Genomic DNA, 18,483 nt, shown 5'->3' with positions numbered 1-18,483 from the left:
TTCTGTGAAAGATGGGGGGCGGGTGGAGTTTGAATACATCTGGTTCACTTCGGCACCCAGACCTGACCTGAACTTCAAGTGGTGGTGGTGGTGGGGAGGTGGTGGTGGGGGGGCTCTTTACACTGTCTCCCTTGGAAGCAGGAAGAGACACAGCGCCATCTAGCGCTCCCTGGGAGCAGGTCCTGGAGGGGACTTCGGAAAGAGTTTGGGGGCGCAGTGAGCCACAGAGGTGGAGGCGTGGAGCGTTCATTTGGCATCGTGTTGATGGGGGTGGATGTTGCACGGTTGCTGTGGACATACGCGTGTGTGTGTGTGTGTGTGTGTGTGTGTGTGTGTGTGCTTCAACTGTGGGGCTGCAGGGAAGGTCTGGCCTGGACTCAGATTTTCCACTGAGATCACTCTTACAGTTAGAAAAAGTTGTGTGGATTTGTGCGGAAGGAAAGAAGGGAGAAAAGGAGGGATGAAAAGAGGAGGTGGGGGAGGGGGGGGGGGGACATCTGGTAATGATCTGTGTTTATTAGCAAGCTCTCATAGTAAATCTGGTGCAGTTTTGGCAGGGGTGGGGCGGGTATAAACTGGGATGCATGCATTGTGAGATGTTTCAATACATGCTTTCGTCAGGAGCGCATTACTCCATAAAATTGTATTACTCCATAATTTGCCAGGCAGTGGTGACTGTTTAGCAATTTCGTTCAAAGAAAGGGACTTTTTTGGTCTTTTCAAAAGGTCCTGAAAGTGGCAAGTGGGACCGAGATCACTAACAAGTCATTATCTTTCATCCAGAGGACACAAATATGGAGAATGTCCTTAAAAGGTCCAGATAAAGGGCGACGATGTGTATAAAGAAATTCAGAACACGCTCGCTTCCTAAAGCTGAGAGGTTCTGCATAATGTCTTGGGCACAGCCTGTTGGCAGACAGGATGTAGCACGAGTTTCCACAGGATCCCGATGTTCAGTGGAGAAGATTAGCAGCATTTCTGAGTCAGAGAGGAGGAGGGAATAGTGCTGAGTACAGCCTGTGTCTCCAGCCTTGTAACGGGTTTGTACTGTTGGTGGTTTTTAACATCTTGCAACATTCAACATGAACCACATTCATGTTTGGGTTTGATTTCCATGTGAATGGCAAAGATTTGGGTTTGTTTGAGAGAATTTGATTTAAAAGTTAATATGCATAAATGACCACGGGTGAGATGAAACATAAGCATGGAACAAGGGAGAAACTGAGGGTGAAGAAAAAAAACAACAAAAAAACAGCTTCTCTCTTCCAGAGAAAACATGCAAGTCAGCGCAGCACAGACGGAAGAGATTAACCACAAAGCGCCTGTTAGGATATGACTTAAGACATCGTCTGCCTGAGGTCCAAGTTATCATCCAAGGTACTGGGAATAGTGGTTTGGATTGAAGTTTACTGTGGGCTAAACTGGGCTGAAGTGGCACCACACACACAGAACAAAATTTTCTTTGTCACGGTTTAAACCACGTGAGGATCAGCCAGGCTCCGGTCGAAACATCAGGAAATTGCAGGCTAATCAAGATTCTGAATCACGCCAAGCAGGGTTAATGACAGGAAATGGGCCAAACCAACATCCGCTGTATCAGTCCCTCATCAATCTCTATTTGGGGGGGGGGGGTAATGGTCACCCACTGCCCTCTAGTGAAACCTGTTCTTCTGATAGCAAATTAAATACCATCCTCACTTTGTCTGAGAATTCTCACAGACGTTTTCCTCTTTTAAATAAATTCAGCATGCACAAAATATAACCACGGTCATTTAATTTGAAATTCACAAACTTTGCAAACCATAGTGGGGAATATAAAAGGCCTACAGGAATATGTCATGTTGAAATAGACGGTGCCATTATCTTAACTTTGCACTCTCACAATAATTTGTCTTTCAGCGTATTTACAGAGAGCTAACATTTCATTTCTATTACTGTTGAGGCCTTTCCAAAAATATATTTTCATCAATATTACAGCTTCTGAACATACAGTATCTCACCCAAAAAATAACCAGAATAACATCCAATCATATTCATGCTTAAGAAACTGATGTAAGAAAAAAAAAAAAAAAGCTCAAAGTTCAACAGCCTGGTAGGGAATGAAGGAAAAGAACGGACCATTTGCTTGTGCTGATGTTAAAACGGTTTGACATTTTGTGGAATAAGCCTTTACACTTTCTTGCTGAGCCTTAGGTGAGAAGAGGGATGCCACTCTCGTATTTGTCCTTTCAAAATGAAGCTACAACCTGGAAACAGCTAGCCTGACTGAGGTCTTCGTTTATCTGTACTAACACCAGAGTGTAAGAATGACTGATGTAATACATAACAGACCACTTCTTTGCAGATTTCTGATACCTTGGGACTGAGTCAGGCTAGCTATTTCCCCCTGCTTCCAGTCTTTGTGCTAAGCTAACAGTCTACTGGTTCCAGCGCAGCAGTGGACACAAGTAAAGAGTGGCATCACTCTGCTCCAACTATTGGCAACAAAGCAAATGAGTGTGATCCCTAAAATGTCAAAGTAATCCTTTAAGCGTTCGTAGTCCTTGATAATTGGCTATTGTGATTACATTTACTTTACAGTGAAGAGGAAACTGAACTTGTCACTTCAATTTCAACAGCAACTGTACAGCATCATTCTATCATCCTCCATGTATTGCTTGGTTTAGTTGGTCCGTTGCAATGTTAGTAGCCTAACTGCCACATGCAGTGTCTTGGTATGTGTAAGAGACTCAGTTCACGTTGGAGTGGCTTTTCAGGTGCCTCCTCAGGTGGTTCAGGCAGGTGTAGGTCTTGGGACAGATCTGGCAGTGGTACGGTCGCACCCCTGAGTGGTTCAGCATGTGCTGCTTCAGCACACTTCCATCTGAGAAGGCTTTCCCGCACTGAGAGCACACGTACGGCCGCTCTCCTGTGTGCACACGCATGTGAACTGTTACCTTGTGTGCCATAGTAAATCCTTTGCCACACACTGTGCACTTGAAGGGTCTTTCTCCTGTGTGGGTGAGCCTGTGGGTGCGCATTGCACCCATCTGGGAAAAGGCTTTGCCACAATCTGGGCAAATGTGCGGCTTCTCGCCGGTGTGAACCCTGGTGTGACTCCTCAGTCCTCCTGCTGTGGAGAAACACTGGGAGCAGTGAGTGCACTGGTAAGGCCGCTCTCCTGTGTGAGTGCGCATGTGCTGCTTCAAGTCGTAGCGGTTTCTGAAGCCGCGGCCACAGACGAGACAGCTCTCCGGTCGGTCATCGTTGTGGCGCAGCTCGTGGTTGGCCAGGCATTTTTCAGACAGGAAACACTTGCCACATTCCTGACATTGATAAGGTTTCTCATGGTCAACTCTCTGATGGTACTTCAGCTCGCTGATGCCAGGGAAAGTCTCATCACAGTATCTGCACCTGAAGCGATGGTTGGGGCTGTAGGGGAGCTGGTGCTCGCTCATCTGATGGTTCCTCAGCAGGTGGGCCATTTTGAACGTTTTTCCACAATGAGAACACTCGTATTTTGTCAGCAGCTGGACACACTGATGCCTGACCCGCTCACTAATAGACCTGAACTGACATCCACACTTGGTGCAAATGTGGGAAGCATTTTTACACTTTCTCTTCCTGTGGCCCGACAGGTGAGCTTCTGTGCGAAAGGCTTTACCACACTGAGAGCACTTGTAAGGCTTCACCGCAGTGTGGAACCTCTGGTGTTCCAGAAATTCAAACCGATACTTAAAGCTCCTTCCACACAGTGGACAGTTATGCGTGACTCGTCCTCTTGGGTAGACGGCTTTGACAGATGTTTTCCTGGAGGACATAGATGTGGACGAAGTCCGATGAATGGAGCCACCCTTCCTGTGTTTACCTCCACTCATTAATTTGGCGGTCTCCATCTCACCGACCTCTTCATGCCGTTGTTGATGTTTGGCCAGACACTTGGAGGAGATAAAGCTCTTTCCACACTGTTTACACTGATAAGGCTTATCATGATCTACCTGCTGATGATACTTCAGGTCGCCGATGCCTGAAAAACCTACCCCACAATGACTGCACTTGAAGAGGCGGCTTTGGACATGAGTCAGCAGGTGTTCCTTTAAGCTGCTAGACTTTTGAAAGCTCTTTCCGCAGTGCCCGCAATCGTGGTTACGACCCCGTTTTGGGCAGTGGTGTCTGAATTTGTCCAGTGAGGTTGGAAAACTGTTCCCACACTTAATGCAGAGATATGCAGCGTTTTTGCATTTCCGCAGCCTGTGACCCGCCAGCAGAGTGGCTGTTCTGAAAGCCCTCCCACACTCAGAGCAGTTGTAGGGCTGCAGCCCACTGTGGACCCTCCGGTGTTCGATGAGGACGGACTGATGCTTGAAGCACTTGTTACACTCTGGGCACTTGTGCATCGCAGATTGCTGCCTCCTTCGAGGAGACGACGAGATGTCGGGCCTTTTTGGTGATTCGGGGAAGTCGGTTGACGTGGAAGGGTTCGTGGACAGTTCCTCATCGAACATGACGATCTGAGGAACGTCGTTATTTTCATCATCACAACCGCTCGGGTGGGAAGCGATGGCCACTTCCAGCGATGGAGGGAGACACAGAGAGGGAATGAGAAGATCATCTGACTGAAACGGAGCTGCAGGGAAAATATGAGGAGCAAATGACAACAACAAAGTGTTAATACAACTGACTCCGTCTTCTTCAACTAGTACACTGTATGTTCAGTAGTATGTAGTAGATTGTGCACATACCAACACTACTTTTAGCCAATTTCCCGTGGCACTGTTTGCTTTGGAGAAGAAATTTAAGATCATCCCCGTTTGAGACACACTGCATGTACTCCTCTAGGACAGAGGGGGCAGCACTGATCCAGGATGCAGTCTATTCAAGACAAGCACAAAAAAAAAAAAAAAGAGACATTTTGATTTCAAGCTGGGAGTGCTCCTATTGAATGACATTATTTTCTAATCGCTCAGAAACAGCCCTTGCACCTGTTTAAAATCTGGTATTGGCAGCAGCTCCTCCAGTCTGGTGAAGAATTCGCAAACCAGGGTCTCCAGTGCTGTGTCGAAGTCAGGGCCGTACTCCACCGGAAACACATTCTGCCAGACGGGAGAGAAACAGCCAGACACCCTCAGCACATGTGCATTATCCTTCATGATCAGACATTTCTCACATTTTGTCAGGTAAAATTGTGATAAGGAAAGGGATTTCGATCATTTGAATTCTGGGAGATCTTATTATTGATCTTCTAAATAAAATATTCATTTTACCTTGAGGAAGTGTTCTCTGCCATCAGTGTCTTCAATGAGGCCTTGTACCAGCTTCATAAAGTTCGCCTCTGGTGCTTCAATTACAGGATCATTTGTCTGGGTCAGAAAACAAAACACGGATGATTTTAGACAAATGAAATATCACATGAATATGAAGAAGACATGAAACAACAAACTAGGGCTGCAACTAAAATGATTTCATTATTGCTCAATCTGCTGAATTTTTTTGTTTAATCAATAAAATATCAGGAAATAGTGAAACATGCACATAATCAAAAACTCAGTGATATCCAAGATATTGTCATATAAGAGAGAAAAAGGCAGAAAATCCCAACATTTGAGAAGTGGGAACCAGTCAATAAATTGGATCGACTATTTAATGGACTCGTTAACTTTCAGTTATACAATCAGCCAATATAAACACTCACCTCCTCAATGCAAGAAGATCGGATTCGGTTGAGGTGTGTCTCAACAGCCTTGAGATCTTCGGGGTGTTCAGAACGCAACAGTTCAAGAGTTGTCTGGAGGAAATGTATTTCATGATTTTAATGTTTCCAGAACACCTTTTTATTGGTCTCTTCTGTGAGTCGGTGATGGACCACACATTTCCAAACACTTACCCTTGCTCTCAGGCCCAGTGAGAGCAGCCTCCCTTCTCTTTTGCTCATCAGTTCAGGAACTGCATCTGTTACCATGGACACAAACTCCTCCAGTTTCCCATAGTGCTTTATGTTCCGCTGGCGGACCACCTCCCACATCACTGCTGACATCAGGCGAAGTGGTGGGACCAGGAGTGCCAGAGAGGACAGGGGGACACTGAATTCTTGAAAGAGAAATTAGAAATTAGGGAACCTTGAAACCTCTGTTACACATGCCCGCAGTTCACTAGAAATATGTTAATTTTTGATGGTGGAGAAGATGTTGAGGTTTTAGAGATTAGATTTAATGCTTCTTTAACTTTATATAACTTTTTAGGAGGAAGAGGAGCAGACTCCAGTGCTGATGAGAGACTAGAAAAGCATTTCCTCATTAGTACGGCATGTAACTTTAAAGTCTGCATACTTTCCATTAGGATGCACAAACAAAAGTGTGAATTACATCCCTACAGGATGCTGTTATCTAATGCACCAAGCCTGTGTGCACACGTACACTTATAGCATGCTACTACCTTTAATGTTGGAATAGTCCTGAAATGCTAAACCAAGCATATTCAGTGTTTTTACACTGCACCGCACACTGTGCACAGGGGATGTATCACATAGTGAGTAACGTTAGCCAATATACTGAACAGTATCCGCTCAGAAACAGCTACCTGGTAGCATAACGTTAGTCAAAAAGACTGAACAGTTGTGTTGCGTTTGACACATTTTAAAAACGCCTTTAAAGTCGAGGTAAAGGTTGTTGTTTGTGGCCAAGGCAAAGCGTTAGCAAACGTTACCAGACTAGCCAGAAGGCCGCTAATGCTGCCTGGTAAAACCGGCTTATTAATGGGGAAACCAATTCTTGTTCCAGGGATTAGTCGAGGCCTGTGGAGCCTCGGCTAATCCTTCGCTTTAGCTATTCGTGTAGCCTCATTTGAACCGAAAAATATATCGGTTTGCCGAGCTTCGCAAAATAATACGTACCCATGTCGTTCATTGTGGAATTCTGACATAAACAACTGAGAGAAAAATCGTTACGTTGAAATCTCTCTCATAGCTTCGGTTAGCGTGCTAGCTAACAGCATACGGGGCCTCAGGCGCCAACTTCTTCCTGAAACACGTTGTTCATTCTGGGGAGCGTTGGCCCAGTCACTGTCAGCTTCCAACGGGGAGGCTTGATTTCTCTTACGGGGCAGCCCGGAGGCGGCGATTCTCACTCACTCCACTGTCAAAATGAGATGCACCGCCTCTCCGGACAGTTAAAGAACTAAATCTTAACAGCAACATTTACAATTTATAAACTGGATTTTCTTTCATCTCTCTTGTTTTTGTAATATCTTAAAAATCACAAGATAGCTGTAAGGTAAAAGGTTTTCAATGACAATCTGTAAAAACTTTACAAAAGATTTACTGTCATTGAAATAATTCTATTTTCTACTTTTAAGAAACTCTATAAAGGATTACAGGAGCTTTATTTTTAAGTGTATTTCTTTCAGTTTTATTATCATCATGATTAGAAATCACAAACATGAGAGTATTGATATCACTGGAGACCACTGCAGGATATTTCCAGTTGGATGCAAGTATGAATCGTACTGATGTCAAGAACCAACCAGTAGCCTTGTTGTGATTTATCGTTTGCTGTTGTGTGATTTGTTAGAGACCCTTTTAACACTGATTTTAGGACATCAGACGACAAAAGTAATACAATTAAATGTCAGGATGAGTCTGTGAAACAAGAACTTTAGAAACGTAGTCCTTTACATAGAGGGTGAGTGTAAAACAGTCAATACAGGCTGGTTGCATAATGCAATATTCATCTGAAAAAACTGCATATGGTAATCAATGGAGTTAGACCAACTGGTTTTGGACTACACTGTGAGTTTTCAGGTGTCTCTTCAGGTGATTGAGGCATGTGTAAGTCTTTGCACACAGCTGACAAGCATACGGTCGAACCCCTGTATGGTTCATGGTATGTTTTTTCAGTTCGCTTCCACGTGAAAAGCCCTTCCCACATTCAGAGCACACATAAGGGCGCTCCCCTGTGTGAACGCGCATATGGAGTGTCACCTTGCTCGCCATGGTGAATCCCCTCCCACACACAGTGCACTTGTATGGCTTTTCCCCCGTGTGGGTGCGTCTGTGTATCTGCAGCTCGCCGGCCGAAACAAAAGCCTTGCCGCAGTCAGAGCACAGGTACGGTTTCTCGCCCGTGTGGGTCCTTATGTGTATGTTCAGGTTTCCTGACACAGAGAAACGTTTCCCGCAGTACGTGCACTGAAACGGCCTCTCGCCTGTGTGGCTGCGCATGTGGAGATTCAGGTCATGTTTGTTCTTGAAAGCTTTGCCACAGCGTGCGCATATCTGCGTTCTCTGTTGCCTGTGACGCAGCTCGTGGGCTGTCAAACAGGCAACCGAGCTGAAAAACTTCCCACACTGCACGCACTGATTGGACAGCTCGGGAGGGTGAATCTTCTGGTGGGATCTCAGCTCACTCATAGTGGGGTACACTTCCCCACACTGTCTGCACGTGAAGATACGGTTGTGTGTGTGAGTCAGCTCATGCTTGCCCAGCAGGTGCATTTTCTTAAAGCTTTTTCCGCACTGAGAGCAGTCAAACTTTTGGACACTATGAACACACTGGTGTCTAAATTTGTCCTGTATAGATTGAAAGCTATTCCCACATTTGATGCAGATATAAGCTGCTTTCACGCACTGAGTCCGCCTGTGAGTTGACAAGTCAGAAGTCCTCCTAAAGGCCTTCCCGCACTGAGAGCACCTGTAAGGGTTTTCCCCAGTGTGCAGCCTCTGGTGCTCCAGGAGCTCATAGCGGTAGATGAAGCACTTTCCACACTGAGGGCATTTGTGTGCAACTCTCTGCCGTGGAGCGCCGATCACGGAGCCGGACAGCGCAGGACTCTGGGCAGATGTGGAGGGAGCTCTGCCAGTGGCTGAAGCTCCGTCATCGCACTCCTCCGCGACGTGAGCATCAGGAGTGCTGTCACTGTATCTCCCGCCTGCTGTTTGCTCTGCATTGCTGCTGTCCAGGGAGTTAGTTCCCTCCTCAGATGGCCACCTTGCATCCTGTACCCCCGAATCCTCAGATTCTCTTTGGTTGTCAAACGTTTGCATGTTACATTCCACATCTTTGGCCTCTTGCATTGAAGCAGGGAGCGATAGTGATGAGAAGAGCCGCTGCTCTGAAGGGGAGGACGCTGTTTGAAAAGAGAAAGTAAAAAAGTGAGAGAATTACTTATTTACATTTCTTCTAGTTCAAAGTGGTTACCAATTCATCTGTAGACCATTCTGTACCAATCATATCAGTCACATCAGTTTACAATTTACATTGATGAAGAAACAGAAAATGTTTGCATTTCACAAGCCAGCAAATATTTGGCACTTTAGCCTGATAAATCACTCTACTATTTATGAGTGTTTCAGCACAAATCTGCTAATAAAAAACCTGGCTGGCATCCCATGTAGACAGACTTACCACTGGTATCCATTCTGGTCATTTTACCACGGTGGATCCTGCTTCTGAGCAGCACTTTGATGTCATCGAGCTTAGATACACACTGCGTGTACTCTTCCAGCACAGAGGGGGTGTCACTGATCCACACTGCGGTCTTTACCAAACACACAAAACCATTATTTTGACAAACTGGAGCCAGACAAAAACCAATCTCTGGAAATGAAATATAAACTGCAATTTTCCTGGCATAAGATGCTGCCCTGACCTGCTTAAAGTCTGGTATAAGCAGCAGCCCTTCCAGTCTGGTGAAGAACTGACAAACCAGTGTCTCCAGAGCTGTATCAAAATCAGGCCCATACTCCACAGGAAACACATTCTGTCAAGTGGAAAGTTTTAACATGTAAAACCTCATGTTTCTGCATCATTTGACAATCAATGAAACTGCTCTTTTTCATGTCCAGAGTAACACTGGGGCCAAAGCAGAGAGAGACACACCTTGAGGAAGTGTTCTCTCCCTTTTGGGTCCTCCAGGAGTCTTTGAATGAGTCTAACAAAGTTGGCTTCAAGAGCTTCATTTCCTGGATCAGCCTATCAAGTAAAATATACACATCTGAAATGAGCATAACGCTTACTAAACAGACATCATTCACTGTCCACAATCGAAAAAGTCACACACCTGTTTCAAGCTCGATGGCAGAAGGTTGTTCAAGAGTTTTTTTACACCTCTGAGATCCTCTGACTGTTCAGTACTTAACATCTGTAATGTCATCTGGAAAAGACATTGAGCAAGAGTCACTGACAAGTACTAAAACTCAGCCAGCTCTTCACTGTTCATGTTACTTTCTGCTTGTGTACTAAAACACAGTGATAGCAGAATATGATTTACAGATGTGTTTCTTGTGTTTGAGTCTTTTTTTTTTTTTATCTCCTCAACAATGATGCTTTCATTCTGTTTTGCACTACATGGTTAGACGCTGTGTGAAACATAATCCTCGTAAAAAGATTAAAAAAACCGCACTTCCTCCATCAGACATATATTAGCAACGAAAGATAGGTCGGCATGATACACATATTCCATCTTAAAGCTCACATCTGCTGAAAATGAGCCAACAGACTGTTAATATATAGCACATGTGTGTAATCTACCTTTGTTCTTAAGCCCAGGGTGAGCAGCCTGGTCTGCCTGTCTGTCAAGACGTCAGGGATGGCTTCAGTTACCAAGAGCACAAACTCCTCCACTTTCCTATAATGCTTAGTGTTCCTCAGACGAACCACCTCCCACATCACAGCTGACATCATCCGCAGAGGTGGAACCAGGAGCCTCAGAGAGGACAGGGGCTGGGGACTCTCTGCAATGAGGAGGAGGTGACTGTGGCATTACTGTTAAAGTGGAAGAAATATTGCACTCTCCCATCAGACACACAAAGTATCTATACCATGATGTAAAGTCTCCCCATTAGTGGCAGAGAGTTATACTGAGGTAATAAGCACAGTGGCCTGTTAATCCTTTAACACATAAGCTTTAGATCAGACAGCAGTCATATAAACCACATAACGTGTGACAGCAGTAGCAAAAACTGCATGAAGTATTAGTTGTTTTTATTCTTTGATATTAAATATAGTAGTAGATTTTCTGAGCCTATTGGTGTGCTTAGATATGTTTTAATGCTGCATTCTTGACTTGGTCTCTCTTGAAAAATGAATTTTAACCTAAATGTAAGAATGAGATTTAAAGAGAGCTCAACTACATGAAACCCTTTAGGTGGCACAAATAAATATGGTACAAACTGCACCGGCTTCTTCCCTCGGGTTACATCTTATCAAAAATTTCCAGGAAATGTTATGAATGCTCTTAGTTTGGTAAATCAAAGCTAGGAAGTTGCTGTTAGCAGGCAAGCTAACAACATCAAAACAAACCAACACGAGCCCAACAAAATAGCAAACGTTACCCATTTTATTCCCCCGCAGAGCTACAAGAGTGTAACTGAGACTGAGGAGTGTGTCCTAATTGAATGTTTCTTCCTCCTGTGGTGACTTGTTGTGAAAATTAGTTTCTAATCCAACACTTCTCTGTTCGCTTCTCGCTGGCTGTCACAGGCAGCCGAGCACTTCCTGACTCTTCTTCTTCGTGTGGTAAATTTCCTGTGACATCCAGTAGCTTTAGCGCCACCCACCGTCTGCTGCTTCCTCAGCCAAACACAGCTATAGTAGCTCGGGATGTACAGTTTCCATGTCATTTCCTCATTTCCATCGTTTCTTTCAACTTATCCGACTCAGATGAATTACTAATTATTGATTACCACATAAAAGTAACACAATTTCTCACCATGAAAAGGCAGTGCGGGGAAGTAACCATATTTAAAAGTAATCAACAACAAAAAGTAGACCCAATTCTTGATTCTTCTTTACTCAAGTGCTGCTGTTCAATAATTTTCTGCAACCTCTACTACTTAATCCTACAACTACACCTCAGAGGCAAATATTGCAGTTTTACTCCACTGCATTTATTTCGTAGCTTTACTTATAACCTGTATCGCCGACCAGATTAAGATCAATAACACAAAATAGAATCAAGATAACAGTAAGATATTAAAATGATGTACACATTAATCATCACAAGCTAACAAGATAATATACATTAGTCTGACAAGAGCAAAAATTAGTAATGTAGCCGTAATGTGGACATGTACATTTTAAGATCAGCCACTTCCAGAGACACTTACAAACATGTAAATGTGGAAAATCATGTTCAGCAGCCTACATTTGACTTCATATCTGTAACACTGATTTAAAACCTAAGATCATACTGAATAGAGCAGGAAAAATCATACAAAGATTTGTTTGTGTGTTACATCTTCTTTTAGCATTGTTCAGTTTGGCTATTTCTTTAGTTTAATCAATTTTAGTAACTGTGCAGTGGATCTATTTTTCTATCTAAAGTGAGCATTACTGTGTTTATGAAAAGTTCATTCTGGCCTCTGAAGTCTCCACCACATGTTCTCCAGTTAGACACAGGGTGAAGATGCCAACACTCTGAATCTGGTGAATCTGGTTTTACTCAAACTCATCTGTAGATGCACAAGTCCCCTGGTGGTGGCAGTGAAGACTATCTATCATGGGAGGCCCAGTAATCACAAATAAAAGAACCATGGGGAAAAGTAATTAGATTTTTGCCTCATCAGACCATCTGGGCAGCGTTAGCCACCATGACACCAAGTAAATCCCCGCAGTGCATGGTGACTGACACAATTGCCCTCTTGTACCTAAAAAGGCTATTTCCTCTACTCCTCTTTTTTGGGGATTCTCAGCCTTTTTAGTGAGGCCAACCCCAGTTTTTACTTTGTCATCGCCAACAGCCAATCAGCAGCACAAGTTGCAACCATAACAACTTGCAATCATAACTAATATATAGACAAAGTGTAACTCTGAATTTAGATTTTAACAAATGTAGCTTGTAAACTCAATATATAGAGGTTTTTCATCTAGTTGTTTCCACTTTACATCCACAACTTTATTGTTGTGGTTCATCCTGTTTTCAGCCTCATCAGGTAGCTGTTTTTCCTCTAAAAACTAGCAGGTGAACATGGTGGGGCACTTATAGATACAGATAGATATTACAATAAAGTAATAAAAAGTAATAACTATAGTAAATAATGATTACCCAAACTATACTATACTATATATTGACTTCGAGTAGCTCATAAATTTCTCATGTTTAAGTCGACTCCAGCGATGGACGGCTTTAAAGACACCATCTATATAGATTATAAAGACTATCGTGTTGAAAATGAATGAATAAAATGAAAATGAACAGCGTTCCCTTTGACCTCTTTGACTGATGATGACGAGACTCGATGTGACTCATGATGACCTTCACTTAACTAAATGTTATTTGAATAAATGAAATACAGGCAGTTCATCAAATATCTTCTGTATTAGACTTCAGCATGTCCACATTATATATATATATATATGTAGACAATTTGTAATGCATTGCATTGACATTGCTGTCTTTTACTGTGTGCTGGTGCATTTTGTAATTAGACATAGTGCCTTTTTAATCTTTTTAAAAATGTTTGCTCTCTCTGATGAACCTTTAATCTCCGCCACATGTCCAAACGCTTAAAAATCAGATCAATTACCAAGTCACATCCAGTCAAGTCACATTTTTCTGGCACTTCACACACAAACCCAAATTAAATTCAAGTAAGCATCTGTCTATTATGGGGATGGATGGCAAAAGTATAGTGTGTGCGTGTGTATGGTAGTTGTGTTCTCATGCATGTATATCCATGTGTACTGTATGTACGTGTGTGAAAGACAGAGGGAGAGAGAGAGAGAGAGAGAGAGAAAGAGAGAGAGAGAGAGAGAGGGCGCATGCATTTGTGTGTTTGTGAGTGTGTAATTAAAACAAGTGATTTTTTTTTTTTTACACACAGATTATCCCTCTATCCCAGCTGGTCAGAGTTGGATTTGACCACCCCGACAACCAGAGAGAGGAAATCTCTTTGGGGCTAAGTCCAAATTGGCACCCTTGATGATTTTTTTCCAAACTGAAAATGTGGCAGCGCTCAACTATTCACTTGAATTCGGCACTGAAATCTAAACGTAATAAAACATTTTTGTGACTGACGTCTTGGCGGAGGAAGAGTTGTGTCACAGTGATGGAACATACACAAAAATAACGAAAAAATGAAGATTCCAGTTTGTTTGTTTTTATGGCTGTGCACTATTAATTATTGGATTTTTCCACGACTACAGTAGCTTTTTTTTGGGTGACAAATCACACCACGACTTAACTGCGTAGTACTTCTTTGTGCATGAGTCTCTACTCTAACACACTCCTGTGAATAGATGAAATCATCAATCAGCTACGTTGTTGAGGGGTTTTATGTGATTGTGTTGCATTTGTGGAGGCATTATTAACAAATTCAAGCTTTAAAGGGCAATACACTCACAGGGACACACAGCCATGGAGATGCAGAGGTTTGTGCACATCTGTCCTGTTTTTTTTTCATACACATGGACTCAGAGAGAGAGAGAGAGATTTAGCTGCGCCCTGCCTTGTAATGAGGTCAAATCAGCTAACTGGTTCCTCATGTGAAAATGGAGAGACACAGCACAGTTTTGAATTTTTTTTCTTTACAACAAAGCATATTCAAAACCATATCTATAAATATTAAATGTTGAAATAAGTAAATGGCAATCTGCTAATGATTATAGAGCCCTCGTACATTTTTCAGGATAATCCAAAACATGTGTCATCCAACTATCTGAACTGCACAGAGAGTTGGAAAACCCACAAATATGGAAAAGAGTTTTATTACCATTTAAATAAATCCATGAAATTATCAACCTAAATGCAACACAGACAATTAGGTTTTATATAGTCTTTTATATAAAAATGAACACAGTATATTTATGTAATAAGATCATATCTTGTTATGGCTGTCATGAGAGTCACTGAAATGGTCTTTCAATATAAATACATTACAAAAAATAGGTAAAAATCAGCTTTACATACATTACACAGCCTCAAAGTTCTTTACACAGTTAATTACAAAATGAGCTTTCAGCTCTTCCAACCCACATCCATCAGATCCAATTAGATGGTCTAAAGAGATTCAGAGAAGTGTGCGGACGACAATCAAAATCAGGCACATAATTCAGGGATCATTAGTACACACAGCCCTTCTTCGTACTCAGTACATCAATACAAGCTAAACTTGTGATGTGCTACTTTTGACAAAAATAATTAGAAATTTGAGTTTTCCACAGAGGTAACATGACAGTATATTTCCTCATGTTAGTCACGGTGTATACTGAATAATGAGACAGTAAGAAATTGTACTTTTCATGTATGTGGGTCATGACTTGAATACACTTGATGCTATTCTAAGCAGGTGCCATGTCTCTATCGTCACATAAAGCATAAACCAACTTCATTCAGTCAACGTAAGTGCATTTCAAAGGAATATGTTCATCGATCACACAACTAATAAATAAAAAAAACACATCCCCAATCATTATAAACTATTATCAATTCATGAATATGGTTACGTTGTTACTATTAGTTCTATGTTTTTCTTCAATTTAAACACTTAGAAAGATAAATAGCGAAATATCATGAGCAAATGTTAGCTTTGGTTAAAATCATATTAGTAGGCCTAACACTTGAATAAGAGCTTCATAGCAGCTACAGTCACGTATTGCCCGTCAGGCAGTTCAATACTCCCAGTCTGCTTTTAGTTTGGAGGTTTAAGAGCTGCGTGGCGTCAGTGTGTCAGTGAAACAGAGTGCTGTTAAAGTGTTTCAACACCTCTGAGCATTTGTAGAGTGGAATTTGTATCGGAGTCAAAACGTCTGCACAACCATGAGCACAAAATAATTTGTATTTGAAGAAAATGTGAAAAACCTGTAGTCCATTTTGACACATATATTTTTCATATTTTATATAATTTTTTGTCACATTCCCAGGTCAGTGATTACAGCTTGAATCTGCTCACAAAAACTCTCAAATTATGTTGTCTGTTAGAAATAATGCAAATAAATAATATAATAAATAGTAATGTCATCTGTAGTGAAAAGTAGTTAATTAGCTAGCTAGCTATTGAGCTAACAACAACAATAAATTCAGGTGGCATAAAGACTGAACTTGGACAGATACCACAGGTCCAAGAAGTCGACCTGTGCTGTTTGGCCTATGAAACACTTTGTTGGGCTACAGTTGAATTATGTCTGAGAAAAGGAAATAAGGAATATTGCCACACGCTCTACTTATAAATAAGAATCTAATGAGATGATGTTTGGTATTTTTCATATTTATGTTAAAAAACTGCAGATCAAGTGACTGTAGGTGTAGGCTAATGATACATTGAAACATTGTCTTAATTTTATAAACTTAGTTTTGCTCTTCTCACTGTGGTGGTAAATGTGTAACGAAATTGGCTTCTGGGTTGTTCAATTGAAGCAGAGGCTGTGAGTTACCTAAAAATATTGCATATTTTGTTGACATATGCTTATATGTATATATATATATATATTTAAAAAAAGTTAATCTCTTTGACCATGAGTTGTTTTGAGCTTTATTCTCTGTTGTAAACAAAACAGACAAAACCCACACAAAACTCTCCACACAATCAGGTCTCAAAGAAAAGTTTCCTCATAGTTGTCACCAGGCTCTCCAAGTTCAGAGTCTCTGGATTTTGATCTGAACACCTCAGAGAGGTCACTGGCTGCTCTGGTCACACTTTCATAAGATGGTGGTGAGGACATTACAGTGTCCTCTGTTGTCTGTACAACTTCCACCCCCACAGGTCCATAGTGATGTATCATGGAGGCTATCAAGCCCTCTGTTTCTGGAGCATTCTCCACATCCACGACAGTCTCGTAGTTTATCTGTCTGTAGAGGTAGGATGCCTGCTTCATCTGCCGGCGCACCAGATGCCTCCTGTAACACCTCTGGATGACGATCGCTGACACCTCTTCCAGTTTGCGGCGCAGTGTGGAAGTGATGGGCTCATGTGAAATCTTGGAGGGGTTGGTCATCATGAACTTCTCCTCCATTTGCTGCTTGAGGGCATCCATCTCACCGGACTCTCCCAGGACACGCTTTGTGAAGGCAAACAGGATGTCCAGGCAGTGAATCCTATCCCCACTGACCATAGGAAGGTCCATGGAGATCAGCTTGATCCTGTTGGGCTTGGCTATGCGCAGCGGCTCCGACAAAGTGTCCGCAAAGTTTGACAGCATGGAAAACTCAATGAACTGCGTGGCCTCAGAATCAAACTTCTCCCAAACCTCGTAAAACATTTCAAAGTCATCCTCGCTCAGCGGCTCTGTACTCTCCTCCGTGGCAACGCTGAAATTCTCCAGAATGATAGCTATATACATATTTACCACAATGAGGAAAGAAATGATTATGTAACTGACAAAGAAAGCTATGCCCACTGAGGGGCTGCCACAGTTTCCCCGGGTGTTAGTGCCAGTGTTGACAAAGTTAACGTCGCACTCGTCTGGGGAGCTGGCCATTATAGGACTAAGGAGGTTGTCCCAACCTGCCGAGGTGCTGATCTGAAAAAGGCAGATCATACTATTCCCAAAGGTCTCAAAGTTAAACATGTCGTCAATCCCATCTTGTTTTTTCACGTAGGCAAAGTTTGCCATACCGAAGATAGCATAGATGAACATGACGAGGAAAAGCAGGAGGCCAATGTTGAACAGCGCCGGCATGGACATCATTAAGGCAAACAGTAGAGTCCTTATTCCTTTGGCTGCACGTATAAGTCGAAGTACACGTCCTATCCTTGCCAGTCTGATGACTCGAAACAGGGTTGGAGACACAAAGTACTTCTCAATGATGTCTGCAAGAACAATCCCTGAAAAGACAGAGAAAGATAAGGCAAGAGTAGAGCCGTCTCATTGCCCATGCATGCACTTAAATGACTATGTGCAATATAAAAGGGGTTGCTGATGGTGAAAAACCCAGAAGAAGTTTTAGCTTCAGGTTTTGGTTTTACAGCACACAGCTTAATGCCTCAACCTCATTTCCAGCTGCAGCAGGAAGTAAATTTGAGTAAAAAAGTGCTAATAAACCGAACTTATGCCACCGAACAGCAGACAGATAAAGTTGAATGAAACAGTGGAGCATTTAAAAAGCAGACATTTCTCTCAGGTGTTGGTGGAGACAGAGCCAAAAGGAGAATGAATATTGGGCTTACATTCATCAGATGGCCAAAAGAAAATCCTCTTTCTCACAATGTTAAAAAGATATTCTGATAACAAACAACAGATCAACCAATAGTTCTTGGCATGTACTTACCCACAATAGAGAGAATGATCACCACAAAATCAAAGATGTTCCATGCAACTGTGAAGAAATAACAACGGAGGGCAAAGATCTTGATCAGGCATTCGGTGGTGAAGATCACGATGAAGACCAGGTTGATCTTGTTGAGGATGGACTCCTTGCGCTCCGACTGCTCATCGGTTTCCACCATCATGGTCACCATGTTGATGATGATGAGCATCATGATCATGATGTCAAAGGCTTGCTTGGACACCAGATCGAAGAAGAAGGCTTGGAGAATGTTCTAGGAAATACAAATGGCAAATCAGTCAGGGTATA

The 18,483-nt window shown here is 42.4% G+C and overlaps 3 protein-coding genes across 4 annotated transcripts in view; all 3 read right to left on the bottom strand.

The window, feature by feature from the left end:
• Nucleotides 1–1,768: 1,768 nt before the first annotated feature.
• LOC139213827 (zinc finger protein 665-like) lies at nt 1,769–7,018 on the bottom strand. Its single transcript, XM_070844484.1, has 7 exons — nt 6,869–7,018; nt 5,864–6,066; nt 5,672–5,764; nt 5,244–5,339; nt 4,962–5,072; nt 4,722–4,851; nt 1,769–4,606 (listed from the first exon to the last, which is right to left on the bottom strand). Exons 1-7 carry the CDS (start codon nt 6,879–6,881, stop codon nt 2,730–2,732), a joined length of 2,523 nt encoding a protein of 840 aa, XP_070700585.1. The 5' UTR covers nt 6,882–7,018; the 3' UTR covers nt 1,769–2,729.
• Nucleotides 7,019–7,379: 361 nt separating this feature from the next.
• On the bottom strand, nt 7,380–11,459 carry LOC139213829 (zinc finger protein ZFMSA12A). Of its 2 annotated transcripts, XM_070844485.1 has the most exons (7): nt 11,306–11,459; nt 10,503–10,705; nt 10,033–10,125; nt 9,852–9,944; nt 9,622–9,732; nt 9,378–9,510; nt 7,380–9,099 (listed from the first exon to the last, which is right to left on the bottom strand). In XM_070844485.1, the coding sequence occupies exons 1-7, from the start codon at nt 11,307–11,309 to the stop codon at nt 7,736–7,738; spliced, it is 2,001 nt and encodes a 666-aa protein (XP_070700586.1). In that variant the 5' UTR covers nt 11,310–11,459; the 3' UTR covers nt 7,380–7,735. The 2 variants fall into 2 exon arrangements, with proteins under 2 accessions (XP_070700586.1, XP_070700587.1); XM_070844486.1 differs by lacking the exons at nt 9,622–9,732; nt 9,852–9,944; nt 10,033–10,125.
• Nucleotides 11,460–16,482: 5,023 nt separating this feature from the next.
• Nucleotides 16,483–18,483, bottom strand: part of LOC139213826 (sodium channel protein type 2 subunit alpha-like) — a 32,000-nt gene continuing 29,999 nt past the window's right edge. The window contains exons 26-27 of the mRNA XM_070844482.1: nt 18,178–18,448; nt 16,483–17,734 (exon numbers count right to left, since the gene is read on the bottom strand). Coding sequence (XP_070700583.1) covers nt 16,503–17,734; nt 18,178–18,448 — 1,503 coding nt within the window. The 3' untranslated portion in view covers nt 16,483–16,502. The remainder of the gene's footprint in view (nt 17,735–18,177; nt 18,449–18,483) is intronic.

This window comes from Pempheris klunzingeri, chromosome 15, assembly GCF_042242105.1.
Source record: "Pempheris klunzingeri isolate RE-2024b chromosome 15, fPemKlu1.hap1, whole genome shotgun sequence".
Lineage (NCBI taxonomy): Eukaryota > Metazoa > Chordata > Actinopteri > Acropomatiformes > Pempheridae > Pempheris > Pempheris klunzingeri.
The sequence above is the reverse complement of the archived record's forward strand: the minus strand, read 5'-3'. Positions and strand labels throughout refer to the sequence as shown.

Coding starts and splice junctions, on each gene's coding strand:
- LOC139213827 (XM_070844484.1), bottom strand. Junction 5,765..5,863: donor CACTGGGCCTGAGAGCAAGG/GTAAGTGTTTGG, acceptor CATTTCCTCCAG/ACAACTCTTGAACTGTTGCG. Junction 5,073..5,243: donor GCAGAGAACACTTCCTCAAG/GTAAAATGAATA, acceptor CCCGTCTGGCAG/AATGTGTTTCCGGTGGAGTA.
- LOC139213829 (XM_070844485.1), bottom strand. Junction 10,126..10,502: donor CCCTGGGCTTAAGAACAAAG/GTAGATTACACA, acceptor TGTCTTTTCCAG/ATGACATTACAGATGTTAAG. Junction 9,100..9,377: donor GACCAGAATGGATACCAGTG/GTAAGTCTGTCT, acceptor CTTTTCAAACAG/CGTCCTCCCCTTCAGAGCAG.